The sequence below is a fragment of the Malassezia pachydermatis genome, assembly GCF_001278385.1.
Source record: "Malassezia pachydermatis strain CBS 1879 chromosome Unknown scaffold3, whole genome shotgun sequence".
Lineage (NCBI taxonomy): Eukaryota > Fungi > Basidiomycota > Malasseziomycetes > Malasseziales > Malasseziaceae > Malassezia > Malassezia pachydermatis.
The window spans coordinates 1,088,918-1,109,756 of NW_017253140.1; the positions used below are offsets into that span (position 1 = coordinate 1,088,918).

A 20,839-nucleotide genomic window follows, 5' to 3' on the forward strand; every position below is an offset into this window, starting at 1 on the left:
ATTCTGTCCATGTCGTGTCAGCTCTCCTAGTATCCTCGTGGTGCTTGAGATGCCTCTTGCTCCACCGAGGCTGTACCATACACTGTGTACTACCTGTATCGTATTTCTCTCTTCACATCTATCTCCACCGCTACGCTGTCCATAGCTTCGTGGAGACATCCGCCTGGTGCGGTGTATCTTTGTCCCATCTATATGCCATAGAGCAATGTGTTATGTTTCGCAAAGACATGGGCAGACTACATGTGTGCGAACGTCTACCTACACTACACGATGCGGGTCAGGGTCGGCCTCGGCTCGCAGTACGGCTTTCGCTTTCTTGATATCCGCCGGCATGCTCGTAGGCGCCGTCAGTCCACTGGCCGTCGTCACATTTCGTGTATGGCTCTCCGACGATGGAAGGTTCCTAGGCACCACAGGCTCCGCCGTAGCTTCTTGCACAGCCTCCTGAAAGAGCTCGCCCTGTGTCACGCCCTGCTCCTTGGCCTGTGTCAAAAGGTACTCAGGCACGGCCGGCGCACGCTGCGGCAGCACGCCCACGTGCGGGTTCTCACTCTCTTGGTACACTGGCTTGTCGTCCACTATAGCCTGCGCTTCTTCGAGAAGAGAGGCGTACTTCTCTTCGCCCTTCTCTACCGTGAAGGGAATCGCATGGCGTTCCGTGGCAGGCGCACCACCTAGGCCGAAGGACTCACGCAGCTGCTCGATTTCGTGGCGCACGCTGGCGACGCTGCGGTCAAACGCATCCTGCGCACCAGGGTACAGACCCACGTCATTCACCGCACTAGGTTCGTACACAGGTGTCTTCTTCAGACCCGTACCCACCATCTGGGACCACGTCGTGTTCTCCGCCCGCAATCGCGCCGCCAAGTCATCTTTGATGCGACGAGGCAATCCAGGGCCATGGTACGCCAACGCTGTGTAGAGCTGGACCGCACTGGCACCGGCTTTGGCAAATTCTAGGGCATCGTCTGCACTGGTAATACCACCACAACCAATCAGAGGAATCTTGCCCTGGCTGCGTTCGTAAATCACCGAGAGGGCATGCAGGGCGAACGGCTTCACAGGCGGGCCCGAGAGGCCACCTGTTTCGTTCACATGCTCATGCGACAGCAATCCAGGCGGACGGCGAACTGTTGTGTTGCTCACAATGATGCCATCCACCTTGGTATTCTCCACGGCATCCGAAACATCTTCCAGCTCCGAGTCACTGAGATCCGGCGCCACCTTCACCAGCAGCGGGAGCGGGGTCTTTCGTGTCTCCAGCAACTTGTCACGCGCCACCACGACATCGCGTAGCAGACCTTCCAGCACACTGCGGCGCTGCAAACGACGCAGGCCCGGGGTGTTCGGGCTGCTTACATTGACCACAAGCATATCCGCGTAAGGGCCCAGCGTCTGCACACCTTTCACATAGTCTGTGACAGAGTCCTCACGCGAGGTCTTGTTCTTACCTAGGTTGACACTCAGCAGGCGGTCCTGCTTCAGACTCTGCGGAACGCCAGCCTGGTTGACCAAGTCGGCCGTAATGTCAGGGTAGCCTGCAAACACTTGCGCTTCGCCTAGCGTCGTAGGATGCGCTACGGCAGCATCTGTACCCACAGACGACACAAGTCCTTGTTGGACCGACAGCACACGCTTCACCCAGTTCTCCACGCGTGCCTGCAAACGCTCACGCACAGGTTCGTGGCCTTCCGAGTTGAAGCCCAAACGGTTAATCACGGCACCGTCTAGCGGAAGACGGAACATGCGCGGCTGAGGGTTTCCGGGCTGTGGCTCGGGTGTAACACTACCGATTTCCACAATGCCGAAGCCCAGGTCAAAGAGACCATCAATGGCTTCGGCCTGCTTGTCAAAGCCCGCAGCCAGACCAATCGGGTTTGTGAGCGTCTTGCCAAACAGTTCTGTGCGCAAAACTGGGTCGTCTTCCACACAGTCGCGCGGCGCTAAGCCCATCTTGAGCAGTTTGATGGACAACTTCGCACCTGTCTCGGGGTCAGTGCACCATTCCATCACCCGGGGAAAAATCCAGCGATGAACACCAGCGCGCGAGTCCATACAATAGACACCAAACGCAGCACCGGCGAGGATTGCTGCCAATGTCACAATGCGCGATGCCGTCTTGCGCGATGCCTTGGCTGTCTTCTCTGCGGTGTGCATGACACCCACTTCAGCGGCGGTGCGTTTTGTCATGCTACGCATCAGCACATGGGGGCTGCGTGGAACAGACGTGTGCGGCACACGAAGATTCATAGCGCGCATCCGCATGGCTGCCGAACTTGCGAAACCTTGCATCTTTGTGCCCAAAGCAAGCAAGGCAGTCGTGGCCGTCAGTCCGGTCGTTGCCGCGTCGCGGCGCCGCTCGCTCCGAGGGAGGGGAGGCTGCCGATCTAGGGCACGTGACGGGCCACGGCCCGCCAACTAGCCTGGGCGGGTGGATGGAGGTGGATGCGAGCGCCGGCGCACCGAGCGTGTGTGGACGGTCGTGCCACGCCTCGCTCGCAGAAAAAGTGTTTTTTCTCTGTAACGCCGCGACGCGCCCCAGCTGCAATTCCTCTTGGCAGGTAGCGTGGTATGTCGGGCGTGCAAAGCTTTGTGGACCGTATGTATCTTTGTTTGTGCCGTACTTATATTCAGAACAAGTCCTTTTGGTGACGCAAGATGGCCGTGTATTGGTAGGTGTGTTGTGTGGCTATGACTCCAATGGCACACTTATCCTTTCGTCCTGTGTTGAGCGGATTTTCAGTCCTGATGAACCAGTTGAAGAGGTACCGCTGGGTGTGTACATCATCCGTGGTGATAGCATGTACGTGTACTTATTAACTGACATGACTAGTGCCCTTGTGGGTCCGCTGGATCCAGCCTTGGATCGCGCTATGCCACTCTCCTCTCTCCATGCAGAGCCTATGCCAGCTGTGCGACACTACTAAAACCGTTCTTTGAACTGAAGCATTCGTACCCACCTGTACGAATCTGTGGCATATCTCAGCACGATTCCCATCGCATGTGTCCAGCACTTGCGCTTATGCTGTCCTTGTATACCAACTGACGTATATCGACATACGCAGTGGTTTGCGCATCCATGTATATCTATGAGTCTTTGGATTGTTTCTTCCACTCGTCAACTGTGCACTTGGCGCCCGCCGGCTCGGGAGTAGGAAGGCATAGTCACACCTATATACGAGTAAGTCTATCATGAAGATAGAAAAAGGCAGTCACTTTAGATACAATGCACTAGAAACCACAAATTAGGCCGAAGACTTACGCGCAACAAAGAGCATCATCGGCGTGAACAGCTTGGTCTTGCCACCAGCCACAAGCGCATCGGCCGCCACCTTCAGCGACTCACCCACATCGTACGTGCCTTTCGGCGCGAGACCGACGTACTCAAGACTACGCACCGTCGTCTGCGTAACGAGCTTGCCGAACCATGTCATACGCCAGCACATGAACAAATCCCAAAGGGTCTGCACCTTGCGAATGTCGCCCTCCAGCGGGTAGTACCACGGGATCTTGTCACCCTGGTCAGCCAAGTCCACATCCCTTTCGATCTGGAAGCCGACCTTCTTCAACGCATCACGCGCCTGCTTAATCGTGCGCATCTCCGGGATACCGTCACCCAGCTCGATACCGTGCGCAATCTTGCGGTGCTCCGGGTTCGACGGGTCCCATGCATCGGTCATGCACCATTCGTACAGACCAAACACGCCACCCGGCTTGAGAACACTCATAATCTCACCGTAGACACCCTCCCACGAAGGAGCATGGCACGTAGCCTCAATGGCATACACAGCATCGAAGCTGTTCTCGCCAAACTGTTCCTTGAGCCTCATAAAGTCGCCCTTGACAAACGACACCTGGTCTTGCAGACCAGCCGACTCGGTGTACTTGCGAGCACGCTCCACTTGGAAAGCATTGTTGTTCACGCCGACAATGTTCACGCCCGCAAGGCGGGCGATCTCACGCGCAGGACCACCGACACCACAGCCAACGTCGAGCACACGCATACCCGGACGCAGGTGCATGTTAAGCGCCAGGTAGTGCTCGTGGCGAGCAATAGCCTGGTAGAACGCCTCACCAGGGTAGTAGCGAGCAAAGTGGAAGTTGCGACCCCAGCCGTACTCGTACAGCTCCGTGGCACCGTCGTAGTAGGCGTTGACCACATCCGTGTACTGGTCCTTACGCTTCGACTGCTCCGTCTCCACGTCCTTAGCAGCGTTCTTGTCCCAGAACTTGGTGTAGTTCTCAATACCTTGCTTGTTACGAAGTTCTTCGCTCGACATTGTTACAACCTGTGTGATGTAAGTTTAGCTCTTCCACATGGGTGGGTGAAAGGATATGGTCTCTGTCTATACAGTTCTCAGGGACTTGAATGGGTGACCGTAAAGGTCGAAACTTCCACATGAAAGTCAAGATCTTAATCTCTTTCATCTTCGATATATACAGCAGCGACCTATCCCTCGCCATTCAACATACCTGTGGGGCGTAATACGGCCTGGTAACGAAAGCAAAGAGCAGAATGACCTGATCTGGTCATCCCTGCATCCGTGTGTGCGTGTATGCGCCTGTGCACGTGATGCCAAATGCGTCCACTCCACCGTAGCTGACTCTCGATTCGCTCGTGTGCGGAGAACGTGGCCGTGGAGACAGGCGCTACGAAGACTGCTTGTAGCGGGAGGTGTCCAAGATCTGTTTTCCACATATAGCACATAGTCCTTTTTTGTAGGCACAGGCTGGTGGTCAGACCCTTGGCGCTACAACGTACCTTGGCAGTACTGTGCTTTCTCTTGCGTGACACGTTGCTTGCACAGTTTGCACTGCACGCCTAGCGGAGAAAACCGATTGGATTTTGATAGAAGCTTGTTTTCGCCGACTTTGCGGCTGGCACCTACGACGGAGGGACTTCGGCCGGTCTTGCTGAGAGCCGAAGGACCAGAACCTTTCAGCATTCCAGCGGCATTACGATTGCGCTTGTCGTTAGTTTCGACATACATACATAGGGATCCGGTGTTGCCGCTTTAGACAAGAGTTTCTCGCACTTGGCGCACACCATCACTGTAATACACGTTGCGCACGACCACAAAGCGTTCCCAGGCGCACGTCGTGTGTCACTCTTGTCACGTGCGCCGAGCGCGCTCATGTACGCGGGCAACGCGACGGGCGCTTTCGACGCGTCAAAGACCATGTCGATTGTGCACCTGCAAAACGTGGAGATCATTAACAGTCAGGCGCGCTTCTCTGGTATGTATATACCAAGCTCACACGTATAGACCCCTACATTTTCAAGGTCACATTTGAATGCATTTCTCCGCTAGAGGATGGTGCGTGTATCTTTGGCTGACCGCAGACATCGAATGGAAGCTGATTTACGTCGGCTCAGCGGAGTCCGAGGAGTACGACCAGGAGCTCGACAGCTGCATGGTCGGCCCAGTCCCAGTTGGTACGTACTTCCCCTACTTACGCAGGCGTCAATTCGTTTGAGTTTGAAGCAGAGGCACCGTCGCCCGAAAAGATTCCAGCTTCCGACTTGCTGGGCGTGACTGTGATTTTACTTACCGCCTCGTACAAGGATGCTGAATTTATCCGTGTCGGATACTATGTGAACAATATGTATGAGTCGGAAGAGATGCGCGAGAATCCACCAGAGACTGTACAGCTTGACAAGGTCGTGCGCGAAGTCCTTGCTAGCAAACCTCGTGTTACTCGGTTCAATATTAATTGGTATGTACGAGCATGCGCTTAGACCCCAGGGACAACCCAGGTGAAATGATCAAGCCGCCGGAGGAAAGTCACACCTCTGTGAATGAAGGGGCGATTGCCGATGAAGTGGATACGAAACCCAACCCTGTATTCCGCCCGGCACCTGGTTCTAGTACGGCTGGCAGTAGCGCATTTGTGCCGCTCGAGTCATGAGGCTTACGTTGGAGTAGATGCCGACCAATACCCCGCCTCTTCTAGCCAATCTAGCACGCTTGCAGGACTAGCGAGGCTGTTGAAGTAGATAGACTCTGCACGGCTAGGAATGCTGTCTTCCAACATATATGCGAGATGCCGACTGTGGTTAGGACCCAAAGTACGTACTGAATCAAGGGCGATGGCAAGCCCCACGAGAGGGATTTTGCGACAAAATCCGCGACGGCTGCATGAGGGGTCCGTTCTTCGCCTGCAAACAACGCTGGGTTGGCCAGGAGACCGCGCGCACTCATCGCACCGCGAGCGCCCGTATATGCGCGGGAGTGAATTGCATCTGCTTTGGTCCAGATATCACCGTTGACCACACATGGTGGGCGCCCGCCTGCGCCACCGTCCTCGCCGACGACCCACGCATCACCAGGTGACGTTCCAAGAGCCGTCTGTAAGCCGCATGCGTTGGCACTTTGAATGGCAAACTTGACGCCATCCAAGTTGACAGGGTCAGAGGCAGAGGACTGGTGCCGTGTGCGGCCATGCACCGTGATGATAGATGCACCTGCATGCAAAGCATTGCGCACTAGGGTATCTGTGAGGCGCAGGTCCGTATCGATGCGAATCTTCACACTGACGCAATATCCATGGCCCAGTCGATCTTTCACCGTACGCACCATATCGCGCACTGTCTCTGGTTGACGAAGAAGGTACGACCCAATGTGTTCGGCGTATGCCCAAGGTTGTGGGCTAGAGGTAAGTCATACAGGTACGTACCAACCGCAGTTCAAGTCGATGCCATCGACAAAGGGACTCACAAGCTCGGCTGCATCTGCCAAGGGGCTGGGTTCACTGGCTGCTAGCTGGCAGACCAAGGCGCCTCGGACGCGCACCCTGTCTTTGTGGTGCGTGTCATATGACCGCACCATCTCAAACGTGCCACGCTCCTCGACGTTGGTCGAAAAGTCGGCATCACGAGCTTGTGCATTACGACTGAACTCTGTGGCCAAGATCATCGGTGTAGTTGTGATATGCGTTTCATATTGGGACACAAGCGCACGGAATGGCAGCTTGGAATACCGTACCATAGGTGCACAAACATTCACACCCTCAAAAGCGCTCAGCAGATGATGCGGCGGCAGCACCAGGGGGTCTGCCGCCATAATGGACGAGCGACAACGTCGTACTTTTTCACCTCCACCCATGTCCAATTTGCTGCCCCTGGCGGCGAAGGTGAAAGCTTCGGCTGGGTCCTCCAAAGAGGCGCGGCGGATCTTTGATGGCAGCAATGAGACGTGCTGGTCGTTTGATTTGGTACGTGCGAGCAATATCTTATGAATAGGGCGATCCCAGCACGTCGTCTACCATGCAGCTCACATGCACCTTGGCTGAGCCACGTACGATGCTCGAGGTAGCCGAACTTCGATGCACCTTTGCGGGTGGATTTGCGGCGATCCGCGTAGCTGTTCTGTTTGGCTATGCAACCCAAGACAAAATTTTGGATTGGGCCCGGGTCCAAGAGGTCTTTCCCAAGGATGGCAATATGATGCAAAAGTTTGGGTACGTACGCCATGCCATAACACCAGATGGAATACAGAGGTAGCACAACAAGCCGTCCAAGCGATAGGGCGGGATATGGATACGCCTGTGACGCATATAGCTCTCTCGTTGGAAGGAAGTACGGATGGATTCGGTCGTGTTACTGTCTATGAGCTAGGGATATGGACACAGACCTAAATCATGCATGCTATAGTACAAAATTGATAACGCACCACACCGCCGGAGGCAAAACCTGGAAGCCTCTAGTCATCTAGCACAGGCGCAGAGGGCGTCACGGCCGTATGGGATGCCGAGAGAGGCACCTCACTGGGGAACTGCAGCCCCCTCTCTAGATCCATGTCATAAGAGGCTTCGTACAAAGGGAGCGGTGCATGTTCAAAGGGACCCGTACGCCAGAGATCTGGCATCTGCATCCCTGGCATAGAAATCCAAGCTTCGTCTTGCTGCACATCGGATCTCTGCGTAGAGTTGTACGACGATGCTGTGGGTATAAGGGAAGGAGCAGCAGCCAGCTGTACGGACGACATGAAAGTCTGCGGAGGGTCAGGCAAATTGTACGATCTGCTGCGGACTCGAACTTTTCCTTTGCGTACCGGCACGACAGAAGACACATCTTCGGCCGCTGTCAATACCGGCGCGGACGGCAGGGGCTGCGGCGCTAGTGGTAGCGCAGGCGAGCTACCTGCCTCGAATAGTGCTTTCAAAGCGGCCTTCTCATCGGTGGCGACGTGCGCCGTCAACGTGGCAGAATCGTCGGTAGGAAGCATCAGCGGGGCGCTGGGCTCCAAAATCAGTGTACCTGGTGGCGCAGAAGGACCCAGTTGCAGCGCATCTGCACGGTCCAACCCTACTTTCTCATCCAAAGAGACTCGCGAGGATTGTGGCGATGTAGTGAAGTAGCTGGGAGGCATGGTCTGTTCGCCCGCATGCCCAGCCACGGCATTCTCACTGGGCGGCATGTATGATGTGGTTGGGCACAGGCGTACGTCGCTGGGTTCTGATACCACCTGGGAAGAGACGGATGACCTTGCCGACAAGGTAATTACAGGTTGTTCCGTAGTGATCGGCGATACACCCGCAGGGGATACCACGTCAGACTCTCTGGTCGTGGCCGAGGATGAAGCAGAGGACACAGGCTGGATGGCATCGGTATGAGTAGGTTCATTTTCATCGCTCAGATCCTCCCAATCGCTCTCCGCTGGCAGCGTCCTCTGCGCCGATGTCATACTGGCTCTGGGACGACGGCGGAAGAGGTGTCGCGAACGGCGCGCAGACGCCCAACCTGTGTCGTCCTGCGACGTTGTCGATTGAGAGGATATCGTGGATGCCTTGGATGTATCCTTCCCGTGGAAATCGTGCAAGAAAACCGTGATGCCAATGATCAAAATAATAAAGATGGCCAAGAAAATTGCAATGATAAGAATCGCTTTGCGTTGAAACCACACGCTGCGTTCTTTATACTGCCACATCGCGTCGGGTACAACCACCACAGGAGCATCGGTATTGGAGCACATGTAGATTTTGGTAAATGGGACGCCTGACGGCAAATGATTCAGTACCTGTCCTGGCGCTAGGCTCGTCGGCGTCGGTGTGGGCGAAGCGGCCTGGACACTGGGCGCCGTCGTTGCGAGAAGACAGGCTATCCACCATACAGGGCAGCTACAACTCCACCGCATTATGCGGTGGGGTATCTGCCACATGCCACAAAGTACGTGTCTCGAAAGCGGATGTGCAAGGTATGGGTGGGAAGTCACGGAACGGTGTCCGTTTTGCCCACATGCGCAACGTGTGGGTGTGGAGTCATCCGGCCTCCGCGGGGGTGGGTGGAGTGCGTCAGGGACATGCCTCGCCCAACGTACGTAGAATCGATGAGTGTTGCATTGTATATACTATGTCATGCTTCCAAGTCGCTATCATAGTCCCGCAGAATCTCTGCATCTTCGTCCGTAGACAACATATGATAGCTCGAGAATGGACGATCCGAGCGACGTAGATAGTCACGCAGAATGGGGAGGTCGCTAGCGAAGGCGACCACATGGGACCAGACCAAACTCGCTAGGCCACCGACAAACTGCACGCCCAAACGTACCTGCTCCCGGATATCACGGTACAGAGGCGAGTTTTCAGCAGCGCCGCCCAGGAAAAGAGCGCCGTTATTATGACGTGCCAGCCATGTCGCAGCAAAGTACCCCAGCGCGCCGGCGGCGGCCAAGACAAAGAGCCACCAAAGCAGACCATGCGACTGAGGCGTATGGCTGCATCGGTGACGACGTCCACGATCAGGACGGTGACCACCACTACACTGCGATAGCGGAATTTTTCGTACATTCGTACGCTCATACCAGTACCCATCGTACTCAGGTGCATCCGGCGAGCACTGGGCGGCCTCGTCCTCGAGGAGCTTTTGTGCCCCTGGGTACAGCACGCACTGCCCCGTCTGTGCGTCACGATAGTGATTGAATTCGCACTCAAAGTCGGCGTCTGTGCATTCACAGGACACTTTTTCTACCACATTGTCCGGTAGTGTCGATCCAATGTAGCACACACGATCGCGCTTGCGACGCCAGAACCACGTTTGGCTACCGAACAAGCAAGCCTCTTCCCGTTGCTGGCTAGGGCTCCATTTTTCAAAGTCGTTCTTGGCCTCATTCTTTGGGTCATAGACACACTGTGTCGGCAACACGGACGAGAAGTCCAGGAACACGGCCGTGGCTTTGCCCATGGCATCGCCCAGCAACACAAACTTGCGCTTCGTATCTTCCGGGACGGTATCGATGGTCCACACACGCATCTTTACGCCAAACCTGTACGTTTCCCATGTAAGACCTTGGTCCAGTGTGTACAAAAGGGAGTCTGTCGCATGTTGGTCGTCGACCATCACAATGATGGAGCCGTGATCGCCATACTCCCACTTGTGCGTACTCTTGTGCACCTCTTCCCATGTGAAGCCACCGTCCCGCGTAAGGAATGTGTCACACTCGTTGTACGGCAGCAACTCACGGCCGACATTGCCCGTGGCCAGCATAAAGCCCAAGGCGGAAGGGCTAGTGAGTGTCATACGCAAATCGGGCCGCTCAAGAATGTTGTGCAAATGCAAATTGCAACCCACCGAGTCGCATGCATACCGAACACCATGCGAGTCCTGTTCGGGGGGCACGACCGTAGTCCAGTGGCCGCCATCGTTGTGCGTGATCTTGGTCTGTAGACGCTTGGTACCTGATACACTAGCATCATCGATATTCGCCACGATATTCGCCAGCGCAATGCCGTCCAAGCCTTGCATCTTCTCAAAGTCAACGTACCCTGCCCCGTTGCGGTTCACATGCTCCAGCGAGAGGGCATAGTACGTGCCGTTGGAGTTGCTCTTCACGATATCACCCCACTGCGCATTGGGGTTCGACGTGGTCGTCACATGCATAAACACAGCTCTGGTCACAGAGTCCAAGACGGTATAAGCTCGATGATCCAGCTGCAGCGATGGCGGAAGTGTCACGGGTGAGAAACGATGTCCGTCCAACGAAACATGCATTTGGAGGGAAGACGCTTCACCCTCAATCTCAGCCACCAGCATGTACTGCTCAAACACAGAGTAGCCAAGAATATTGCGCATCACCGTAGTCTTCTTCGTGTAGAATTGGTCACCGACGACCAAGTCCACAGGCAGTGACGCCATAGTCCGCTGTGAGCCCGACTTCGTCGGGTAGCTTTCACACACAATCGTATCTTCAGGCCCAGGGAAATGCTCCGTGGCTAGGAAGGTACACTTTCTCACATACGTATCCACACGTTTCCAGCGCCCCTGCTTCGGTTCAGTGATAGACCAGACTTCCACACGACACTCTCCATTCTCCTGGCAGTCACGGCTGCCTGTCCACAAAAGCCACGTGGGCTGCTTGGGGTGGAAGCTAAGAGGGTCCAGACCAAAGACGTTGACCTCCAGCGGCGCCACAAACCAGTCCCATGACGCACCCCCATCGGTGGTAAAGTGCACCGTCCTCCCTGCTGTAACGATATAGGCGCTCAAGCGGGCGTACGGGTTCGCGATAAGGGCCAGGGCCGTGTCTGTGTCGCCGGTGCCAGCGACCAGGGACAAGGCATGCCATGTGCTGCCATCGTCCGCTGACTGGTATACTTGGCCATCTTTCAAACGTACAAGAATACGTGGCGATGAACGGAAATGCAGCACCTCTTGCACAGGCGCAGGGAACTCAAAACGGGCATGTGCTACAGCGCCTAGCGATGGCTTCGCCTCACTGCAGGGCCGAGGCACAGGTGCATCCAACGCCACGTCTTGGCCTGCTTCGCATGTGTTCCCAGGAATACGACGGTAGCCCGAGGATCCCATAAACGTCTTTTCCCCCTTCGCGCAGGCGCCAGGTGGTGCGTCCATAGGACGTCCAGGGATACATTTGCCCTGCTTCCGCACAAACCCAATGTCGCATTCGTAATCAGCCGGCGTGCACGGGCATGGCTCTTCTTTTCCTTGCGGTTCGTGGAACTTGTTGCGCACAAAGCAGTCAGCCGCCGCTTTCCGACGTTTGTACCACTGCTTGTGACCAAAGAGACATTGATGGCCGGCCATGGTCGATGGGTAGAACTTTTCAAAGTCACTTTCCTTGCAGGTGCGCTTTGAGAGCTTGGCAAAGTCCACAAATACGGTCATATGGCGCTTCGATGGATCTGTAGTACCCCGCTTCTGAGAGCCTACTAGAAGCACTTTGAGAGCCGTGCCGTCAGGCGCCGTCGTCAGAGCCACAGGCTCTACAGGCGCAGGCAAAGACTGTGTAGCCCAGGTCGCACCGTAATCAAACGAGTATTTTAGTACATCCACAAGTGGTGCATCTTCGACCATGACAATAAGGCCACCTTGGTCACCGAAGACGTGCTTGTGTGGATGTCGGGCAACCATACGCCAGGTGACACCTGCATCTGTACTGAGGTAGGTATCACACTCATCGTAAGGCTTCAGCTTATCACCCACGGACCCCACACCCATCACCAACCCTGGCGCCGTGGAAGAAAATACGCGGCCCAGGTTGCGTAAGTGCAAAAGAGCATGCAGATGCAACGCGCATGACTCCGGCTGGTTCACATTGCATGGTATTTTGTGCCCGTCTACATCCTTGGATGGCGCAGCAAGACGCGACCAAGACGCACCCTCATCGTGCGTAATGCGAGTCTGTACACGTCCTGACGGCCCATCCGGTTGAACGTTGACAATGGCAACACCCTCAATGTTGGCCAAGTGCTCATAATCGACCAAGTAGTCTTTGTTCCGCTGTGTCCCCGTCAAGCTCAGTGAGAAGTTGGCGCCCGTACTGTCGCTCATAAACAATGCGCCAGTGTGCGCATCACTGTCCAAGACATCGACAACCAAGTGGTACTTGGGTCCATCCAAAACTGTATAGGCATTTTCATGCGTGAGTTGGCCATGTGGAAAACGTGCGTGCGTCCAATGTTCCGCATCACGCGAAATATACAGACGAAGCTCACCACCGTACCCAGGTGTAGAATCCCTCACGGCCGTGATTAAGAAGTGGCGGGACTGACCAATGCTCGCAAACCCACGAGGCTGAGGCATATCGCTGAACGACACTGCACGTTGTGTCTTGAATAGGTCATCGCTCACAAACATGCGCGTCTTATCAAGCCCTGAGCCTTGGGTCATTGCTCGGGGTAACGCCGTCGCCTTACTAATGCTCTCGTCCCAGGCGATACAAAAGATTCGCTGCATAGCTGCATCACTCACTTGAAGCTCTTTTGTCATTTTCGCCCATTGGCACTGAAGCACTCGATCCATGATCATCTGCACATCGCTCGCAAAGGCATCCTTGGTATAATAGGCCGAATCGTGACACGTCGTAGTAAGAAGGCCCTTATCGCACGACTTTCCAGTAAACAAAATCCAATCGTGATGCTTTTTGTCGGCGTGGAAATGCAATGGTAAGCTAGCTCGCGTAGATGGAGGCAATGGTGTACGAAAACTTTGCCAGGTTTTGCCGCGGTTCATCGTACGCCAATGCTCTAGGTCATCTGACATGATAAAAGCCTGGCGAGGATCATAGGGATGAGGGATAACCAGGTTCGCCATACCTTCCCGGGGACCGCGCACCTTACTCCATGTCTTTCCCTCGTCCGAACTCCGATACACATTGCCCTCCGCTGCATCGTGCCATAACACCTCAGAAGAATCTTCAAAGTAGTGCAATTTGGCAGGTACATTGGGAAAATAGTGTTGATCTATCTTCGGAGACTCTGCCTGCACTGCATAGGCAAGCAGTGCCACGGCGAAAGCACATAATATGCGCCATATGCCGAACATTCGTCGTGGCAATAGATGTAGGTACTTCTCACACGTGCTCGGGCCTGGTGGAGGCAGGTCTCGACTGCACTAGGCCTGGAGCTTATATTACGTCACTCAACTCTGCCGCAGAAATGAAAAAACCATGCTGCAGGTACGGGTCTACAGAATAATGTATGGAAATGAAGAAGGAAAGCGTATAATTATTACATGAAAATACATGCACTAGTGCTTAGGATGTTGTGCGAGCATGAATTCACTTTGTGCGCCTTGCACACTTTGAGGAAATATAGAGGAACCAGCCGCAGCGGCTGCTGCTGCATTTCTCTGTGCTCGTGGAATTTTGTACTCAAATTGCTTGACTGGATCCATATGCGTAATATCACGGCTCTCATTGATATTAAGAGGCGTATGTACCTCAGGAGGTGCTGAATGAAGTGGAGACGGGTAAGGAGACGTTGTATGACTGGTAGGAGACTCTGTGTGTAGGTTTAAAGGAGAGGGCCTTGATCGATTAATAGGTTCAGGGATGGCTTGTGTCAAAGTAAAAGGCTGCGGACACGCAAATCCTTGGGGCGGGAAATTGGGACTTGGTATCGTTGCTTCTGCTTCAGGATCCATGATCTTCTCATTCGGCACAGGACCCTCATTTGGCCCAGCAGGAATTGTCGTCATCATAAAACGGCGTGCGTCAAACGTTGCAGGTGTGGATATTGGGGATATAGGCACTTGGTATTCCATTTCATTCCCACTGCTCCATCGTCGAGGAAGGACAGATGGATCTCCATTCAGATCCAAGGCATTAGGGACTCGATTGTTCAACATGGGTCGATGAATGGGCAGTGCAGCCTTGGGTAAGGGTGGTCCAAATGGTGGCCATTCTTGCGGAAGCACATTTTTCATGGTAGAATCAGGGGGTGCTACCAAAGTTGGCGCACTCAGAGCATGTCGCCCAGTGGCTGGCAAGGGCGGCCCATTGGCATCGGTAAAACTCTCCGATTTGGCTGATTCGTTCAACATTGACTGAGATAAAGGCGCATCATATGTAGTTTCATGTTTTGAGTGCATTCGGCGACTATCGATCCTTGCCCTGGTTGTTGCCAATACCTCAGAAGAACGTGTGGTAGTCCATGTTGGAGAAGGCATACTGCGCTCAGCTTCAGAAGCCGAGTCATTGACTCCAAGATAATGCTCAGGTCCTCGTTTTTCAACAGTGCCGGAATACTCAGTATACCTAAGCAAGAATTCATCCATGTCCCCTGAACAAAACTCTGCAAGCTTGCCGTTCCTATTAAACACAATGACAGCAATATCAGAATCGGTCAAAATAGCGAGTTCATGCGCTTTTTTGAAAAGACCTGTTTTGCGCTTGGCAAAAGTAGCTGTACGATTTCGCTCGCCCTGAATAGGAGCAATCTTGATCTTCTTTCGTCCCATGGCAGTAGGTTGTGTCGTCGTTGATTCCCAGGGGAAGTGGTTAATGGCCTGGGGAAATATGGCATGTTATTTGTCATTCATTGGACCAATCAAAAGACATATTCATAATGAGTATCATACATAGTGCATATTACGTTATATTAGTGGCATGGCGATCGAAGTTTTACCTGCTATCGACCACAGGGAATGCAGAATCGGGCACACTGTAAAATTTCAGGCCAATTGCTTCCCATGTTTGCGCTGCAGTTTCTTTTCCATCTTAGCCTGTGTCATATTCTTGGGAGCACTGCTTGACACTTGTTTCACGTGGGGCAAATGCAAGCGTGCATTGGTGTCGAGCCAGGGTAGACGATAGCCTTGAGAAAGACCATTCCCCACTGCTTGGACAGATTGCTCGAGGCGATTCAAATATGAGGTAGACAATGAGGAATGCACAAGGAGTGCCGATAGGCGCCTAACACCAAGCGCAGTAGATAGCATGAACTCAGCTCCTTTAGGTAAAGGGATAAGGACAAGGGATGTGGATGAGACTGTCGATATTTCCAGCATAGGTTCGGTTGTAGATTCATCCGGTGTGGTATCATCTTTCTTGATCTGATTTGCAACAAATGCGTTGTAGATGGCGGTGAGCATCGGCATATGAGCCACCATGGTGGGGGGATCCATATCTGCTGTACATACAAATAGAAAACGTGGTACCGCTTGTATAGGCACAACAGAGTTGTGTTGAGCTGCTTGAACAAGTGACTCTAGAGATCGCGTAATAGCGTTAATCCCAACTGTGAAGTCTGGCGAAAGGCGAGTCGACGTGGTAGCATGTGTTTCAGTCAAGATTTCCAACAAAGTATGCAGTATAGCATTCGCGTCAACTTTGGGTAGTTGGGGCCAAGAGGCTGCGTAAGGTGAAGTCAGGATAGGACGAAACACGCGTTTGCGCGAAAGACTGGCTCCATTCTTGGAGACGGCATCAATCACTGCAGCATCTTTCTTTCGTATGCCATCCCTACGAGCTTTATGTCTTTGTGTATGCTCTTTCGTATGTGTTTGCACAACCGACGTGGACTTGCGCTTAGGCTTGTCCATCGTTCTCGAGACCGCTCATGTACGATTGGCACGAAAATGGAGTACGCCAAGGAGTGCAGGGGGCATTTACAAATGGAGGTGTGTAATAAATAGACCCTAGAACGGGCTCCGGGTCATTTGCCTTGCAGCACACTACATCGAGAGGCAGGCGGCGGTAGCATGAGCAAGCTTTTACGCAAGTCGCTATCAAGCGATATGCTTGCCAAGATTCGTTCTTCGGACGGGTCGAAAGGTTCGGAGAGCAAGACCAAGAACCAGCCAAAAGTTCAGAAGAAACGATCATTTCGACTTTTCAAATCGCCCAAGTTAAGCTCGCCGCCTGAGCCAAGCCCGAAGCTACCGTCCGTGACATCTCCCTTGCCTGATAAAGGACAGCATAACATACCTACATCTCCTATGTATGGACTTGGTATTCAGCATTGGGAGCAGTCGCCGTCGTCTGCGTCAAGCGGCCCTGCACGTCGACAGATGAGTCCGCGCCCGGTACCACATGCGCGGATGTACCATGAGCAGGAGGGTGCACCGACGGATATATTTATGTCGTCGCGTCCTCCTGGGAATAGCGTGGCCCTTCCGCCTCATCATTATGAGGCAGCTACGCTATCGGCGAACCCACAAGAGGCGGTCACACCGCATGCGGCGCAAGATGCGAATGACTTTTCCCCCATGATGGCCGGCAGTACATACCCTGATACTCAGGATTCGCTACCTACCAATAATATGCATGAATCACAAACCAGCTCTTTCTCTGTACCTGAGCCGATGCCGGCAACAGCTTCTATGCCTCCGGTGGCTGTACAGACGACGCCCACCGTGTCGCTTCCCAGTCGTGCAAGTGATGGGTATGTGCCGACAGTGGTTCAAGTTGGTCCTCCTTCCGCGGGAATTAGCCCCATGCCTTCCTCAGCCGAGCAAACGATGCCGATCGCGGCGCCGGCTACAAATGTGGATGATACATTAGGCCCTAGTGCTGACTATTCATTTAAGACAGCGCCTGTCGCTCATACGGAAGCTATGCATATGCCTGCTTCATCACATGTTGATACAAACATGGAATCGTTCACGGATAGTGCAGATGTCTCGGCTGACCGTGCCTTTGGTGTGGATGCACTTATTCGTCCTTATGACATGTCAGGCGATTCCTTGTCTCATGATCTCATGCCGACGCCGTCACATCAATCGTCGCCCAACCCACACAATCCGTTCCGCATGCGAATGTATCCGCAAGAGCCTTTCGCGGAAGAGAGCCCCTCGTTTAACCAAGAAGTTCATACGCACGAAGTGGTACCTATCGGGGTTCGTGCGCATACAAACACACATGAACATGTGCTAGCTAGCACTACTTCGCCTACATTGACCTCCACTATGACCGTGCCAACGCTGCCTCCATCGAATCAGGCTGTGCAGGCGGACCGACCTATGCCTGCCATCAACTTGGAGCAGTTGTCCAATCTCGGCCCCGTTGTCCCGTCAACAAAGGCGGCATGGCAAGTGCCCTCAGACACGCAAGACTCTACGTATACAGTCCGGCCAGACCATTATGATCAATGGAAGGCACCTTCCTCCATGACGCCGTCGATCACCACGCCCGCAGTAGCGGAAATGGATATACCAACGGCCCATTCGAAAGAGACAGATGAGCCGGTGATGTATTCTCAGAGGATGCCAGTAAATGTGGCGGCTACTACAGAGACGTCTACATCGAGGGAAGCAGCCGCATTCGCCTCTGCACCTACAGAGACATCTTCCTCAACAGGTCCGCGTCAACAAGACACGGCTATGGCTTCTACAGTTGGCATGAGCGCAGCGGATCTTGATGGGTCAGCACGTGCCAAGGAAGAACCGAAAGACGCAAGCCCGGTCCCTAATGAATCAACCAGCCTTACACCTATATTGACGCAATCAGAGCTTTCGGAGCCGTCCAAAGATACGTACCGCGTAGAATGGATGCTGGGTATGCATACACAGCTCTTTGACGATGCATGCACCAGTACCCAAGGTCCTGTGCCGGTGGCTTATACCTACGATGAGTGGTACATTGAGCCAGTGCACGATGTGATGGGGGCTAGGGCAGCAGGTCCTTCGGCCATTGTAGCCAACAGCCCACCACCTGGTCAAGCAGCTGCCTCGCCGCTCTACTTGGGCGTATTTGGATCTGAGCTTCGTACAGCTCGTGATGGACGCTACGTTCTGGACCTCGCGCACCGTGTTGCTTTTGATGTGCAGCCAAATCGGCCGTTGCCTGATAACACACGTGCCATGTCTCTGTCGACTTGTGTGCGCCATGCCCGGATCTTTTCGTATAGCCCACGTGTGGTGTTAGCGGCCACACCACACCGCCTTGTGGCGGAAATGACCTCGGGATCGTCGCCGGGCCTGATGCAGGATGTGTTTTTGGGCTATCGCCAGTACTTTGGTGCGTCGCGTTTGTTGGATTTGCTCCTTTCGCGCATGGAATGGGCCATCACCAAGGTAGGTGAGACTATCACAGCCAAGACAGCGATGGGGGTGTTGGTACACACGCAATCGGCCCTGTGGTACTGGCTGCAGTATTACTATGACCGCGATTTCGCACGCAACGAGACACTTCTACGCCGTCTTATTGACTGGACAGCCGATCAAGATTTCCGGACGCAGTTCTGGAAGTTTGCTGAGGAGGCAAAGCACAGTGTCAATGTTCCGCACCTTCTGCCACTTCACGAAATGGCCATCCCGGAACTAGATGATGAGATGACGACCAATGATCCGTGTGACCGGATGCATGTGCTGTGGGCTTTGGTCCAGGGACTGGTCCCTGCCTCTATGCTCCCTACGACCACCCCAGGCTCTTCAGGCACGAACGTGGTACCAAGCCGAGAGCCCATGCCGGAGCTTCATAAAGTTCGTTCGCTTACGCGTATGTTGTCGTTGTCGAATTCGCCACGGAAGAACAAGCGGGGTGGACATGGACGTAAGCCCAGCAACACAATCTCATCTGCAGTCATGGGGGCTGTGAACAGCATGGGCACGATTCCTGCTGTGCCTGGTACTCGACAATCGCAGTCCCAGGATTTTACCACAGGCACGGCATCCCCTGTGTCGGGTGTATCGCTTGACACACCAGATGTATCGCAATCGTCACTGCATCGCAATCGCTCTGTGCGCAGTTTGCGCCGTCTCTGGCGTCGTGGTGATGGCAGCAATGACGAGCCATCAACAGACGATGCTCGTCAGCACCACCATCATACACCTGCTTTGCCATTTGGTTCGCGGAGGACTGAGACACAACAAGCAGCCGAAGAGGCCTTGGATACGGACGATGGCGAACAAGATGCAACCCTGCAGCGCTTGGAGACGGCCCTGAGCGACTTGCCCAGTGCCAGCGATGTCATTTCACCGCAGCAGCGCTCAGGCCCAATCCAATGGATTCCGTCGCATACAGGTGCATCCTGGAAAGAGGCGCAGCGCATGTCCATTCTTTCACTACAGTCACCACGTTTCGGTGACGAGGCGACACGTACGACTGCGCCTACGCAGCCAGACACGTTCCTTTTATACCAACGCTCGAGCACCATTGCTCGCCAACTCGGTTCCATCGAACGTGAAATCATGGCATGTGTGCGCTGGACCGACATGGCTGAGCCTGCATGGGATCAGCACACAATTCAACAAGAACAGTGGCAGCGTGAGTACCAAGAGTACACCACGATGCGCATTCGCGCGGCTACAGAAGGATCAAGTGTGCCGCAGGATGGCTCACGTACACCACAACTGAATCCGACGCGTACGCAGCAAGGCGTGCATATGCTGATTGCACGCTTCAACCGTGCATGCGCATGGGTCGCTACCCATATCGTCACGACCAAGGACTTGGAGCAACGTGCAGCAATTGTGAACAAATTTATCCGTATTGCGTGGCACTGCTACCGCCAGGGCAATATTGAGACGTTGTGTCAAATCATGTTTGGCCTGCAGTCGCCATGGGTTGCGCGTTTGCAAAAGACATGGGCGCGTGTGGCCCTGTGGGAATTGCGGGCGTTTGATGCGTTGCGTCGCTTCACATCGCCACGCAACCAGTTTGTGTTCCTTCGTCAATCGATGCGCGAAGCATTGGATTCGTCTGTGTCGCCACGCCGTTTCTCGGAGATGAGCACGACAGCGGCGCCCTACGTGCCCTTCTTTGGTCTCTTTGTCACGGATTTGTCGGCAGTCGATGGTCTGAACAGCTTTGTGGACTCATCTCTCATGCCAAACATGACGCCTTTCTATGATGACCAAGAACTGTCGCAAAGTTGGGACACGCTTGTAAATGTTTACCGTTTGCGTCTCAAGGCGTTGATTGTACGTGAATTCATCACGTTCCAGCGGCATGAGCGCGAGGCACCAGAGCATCCAATGGAGCTTCCGATTCTTATCGAAGCATTGCACTTGGATACCCTGAGTGCTGTAGCCATCCAGCGTGCATCGTTTGCCCTGGAACCGTAAGCGTAGAGTAATGATACATAGCTCGTCTGTCTTTTTGTCTGGGAAATGTGGAGGCCGGCCGTGCGCCGAGGCCCTGGCGGCCTTGCGGAGGCC

General features: G+C 54.1%; 10 protein-coding genes across 10 annotated transcripts; 4 read left to right on the forward strand and 6 right to left on the reverse strand.

Moving 5' to 3' along the window:
- Window positions 1-258: 258 nt before the first annotated feature.
- Window positions 259-2,265, reverse strand: Malapachy_1145 (dihydroorotate dehydrogenase; the record flags this gene model as incomplete). The annotated part of the gene is made up of 1 exon (XM_018135655.1): window positions 259-2,265. One exon carries the CDS (start codon window positions 2,263-2,265, stop codon window positions 259-261), a length of 2,007 nt encoding a protein of 668 aa, XP_017992429.1.
- Window positions 2,266-2,571: 306 nt separating this feature from the next.
- Malapachy_1131 (hypothetical protein) lies at window positions 2,572-2,927 on the forward strand (the record flags this gene model as incomplete). Its single annotated transcript, XM_018135641.1, has 3 exons — window positions 2,572-2,599; window positions 2,635-2,803; window positions 2,834-2,927. 3 exons carry the CDS (start codon window positions 2,572-2,574, stop codon window positions 2,925-2,927), a joined length of 291 nt encoding a protein of 96 aa, XP_017992155.1.
- Window positions 2,928-3,245: 318 nt separating this feature from the next.
- On the reverse strand, window positions 3,246-4,280 carry Malapachy_1146 (delta-sterol c-methyltransferase; the record flags this gene model as incomplete). Its single annotated transcript, XM_018135656.1, has 1 exon — window positions 3,246-4,280. One exon carries the CDS (start codon window positions 4,278-4,280, stop codon window positions 3,246-3,248), a length of 1,035 nt encoding a protein of 344 aa, XP_017992428.1.
- Window positions 4,281-4,650: 370 nt separating this feature from the next.
- Window positions 4,651-5,050, reverse strand: Malapachy_1151 (hypothetical protein; the record flags this gene model as incomplete). The annotated part of the gene is made up of 3 exons (XM_018135661.1): window positions 4,651-4,730; window positions 4,763-4,967; window positions 4,994-5,050. 3 exons carry the CDS (start codon window positions 5,048-5,050, stop codon window positions 4,651-4,653), a joined length of 342 nt encoding a protein of 113 aa, XP_017992391.1.
- Window positions 5,051-5,180: 130 nt separating this feature from the next.
- Window positions 5,181-5,910, forward strand: Malapachy_1133 (anti-silencing protein 1; the record flags this gene model as incomplete). The annotated part of the gene is made up of 5 exons (XM_018135643.1): window positions 5,181-5,238; window positions 5,268-5,318; window positions 5,345-5,437; window positions 5,463-5,718; window positions 5,748-5,910. 5 exons carry the CDS (start codon window positions 5,181-5,183, stop codon window positions 5,908-5,910), a joined length of 621 nt encoding a protein of 206 aa, XP_017992153.1.
- A 3-nt stretch (window positions 5,911-5,913) lies between these two features.
- Malapachy_1192 (hypothetical protein) lies at window positions 5,914-7,064 on the reverse strand (the record flags this gene model as incomplete). Its single annotated transcript, XM_018135699.1, has 3 exons — window positions 5,914-6,052; window positions 6,079-6,651; window positions 6,679-7,064. 3 exons carry the CDS (start codon window positions 7,062-7,064, stop codon window positions 5,914-5,916), a joined length of 1,098 nt encoding a protein of 365 aa, XP_017992560.1.
- Window positions 7,065-7,104: 40 nt separating this feature from the next.
- Window positions 7,105-7,638, forward strand: Malapachy_1217 (hypothetical protein; the record flags this gene model as incomplete). The annotated part of the gene is made up of 3 exons (XM_018135724.1): window positions 7,105-7,215; window positions 7,244-7,461; window positions 7,488-7,638. 3 exons carry the CDS (start codon window positions 7,105-7,107, stop codon window positions 7,636-7,638), a joined length of 480 nt encoding a protein of 159 aa, XP_017992278.1.
- A 65-nt stretch (window positions 7,639-7,703) lies between these two features.
- Window positions 7,704-8,930, reverse strand: Malapachy_1224 (hypothetical protein; the record flags this gene model as incomplete). Its single annotated transcript, XM_018135731.1, has 1 exon — window positions 7,704-8,930. The coding sequence occupies one exon, from the start codon at window positions 8,928-8,930 to the stop codon at window positions 7,704-7,706; it is 1,227 nt and encodes a 408-aa protein (XP_017992130.1).
- Window positions 8,931-9,355: 425 nt separating this feature from the next.
- Malapachy_1187 (oligoxyloglucan reducing end-specific cellobiohydrolase) lies at window positions 9,356-13,783 on the reverse strand (the record flags this gene model as incomplete). Its single annotated transcript, XM_018135694.1, has 1 exon — window positions 9,356-13,783. One exon carries the CDS (start codon window positions 13,781-13,783, stop codon window positions 9,356-9,358), a length of 4,428 nt encoding a protein of 1,475 aa, XP_017992614.1.
- A 2,658-nt stretch (window positions 13,784-16,441) lies between these two features.
- On the forward strand, window positions 16,442-20,746 carry Malapachy_1204 (guanine nucleotide exchange factor lte1; the record flags this gene model as incomplete). The annotated part of the gene is made up of 1 exon (XM_018135711.1): window positions 16,442-20,746. The coding sequence occupies one exon, from the start codon at window positions 16,442-16,444 to the stop codon at window positions 20,744-20,746; it is 4,305 nt and encodes a 1,434-aa protein (XP_017992235.1).
- Between the last annotated feature and the right edge of the window lie 93 nt (window positions 20,747-20,839).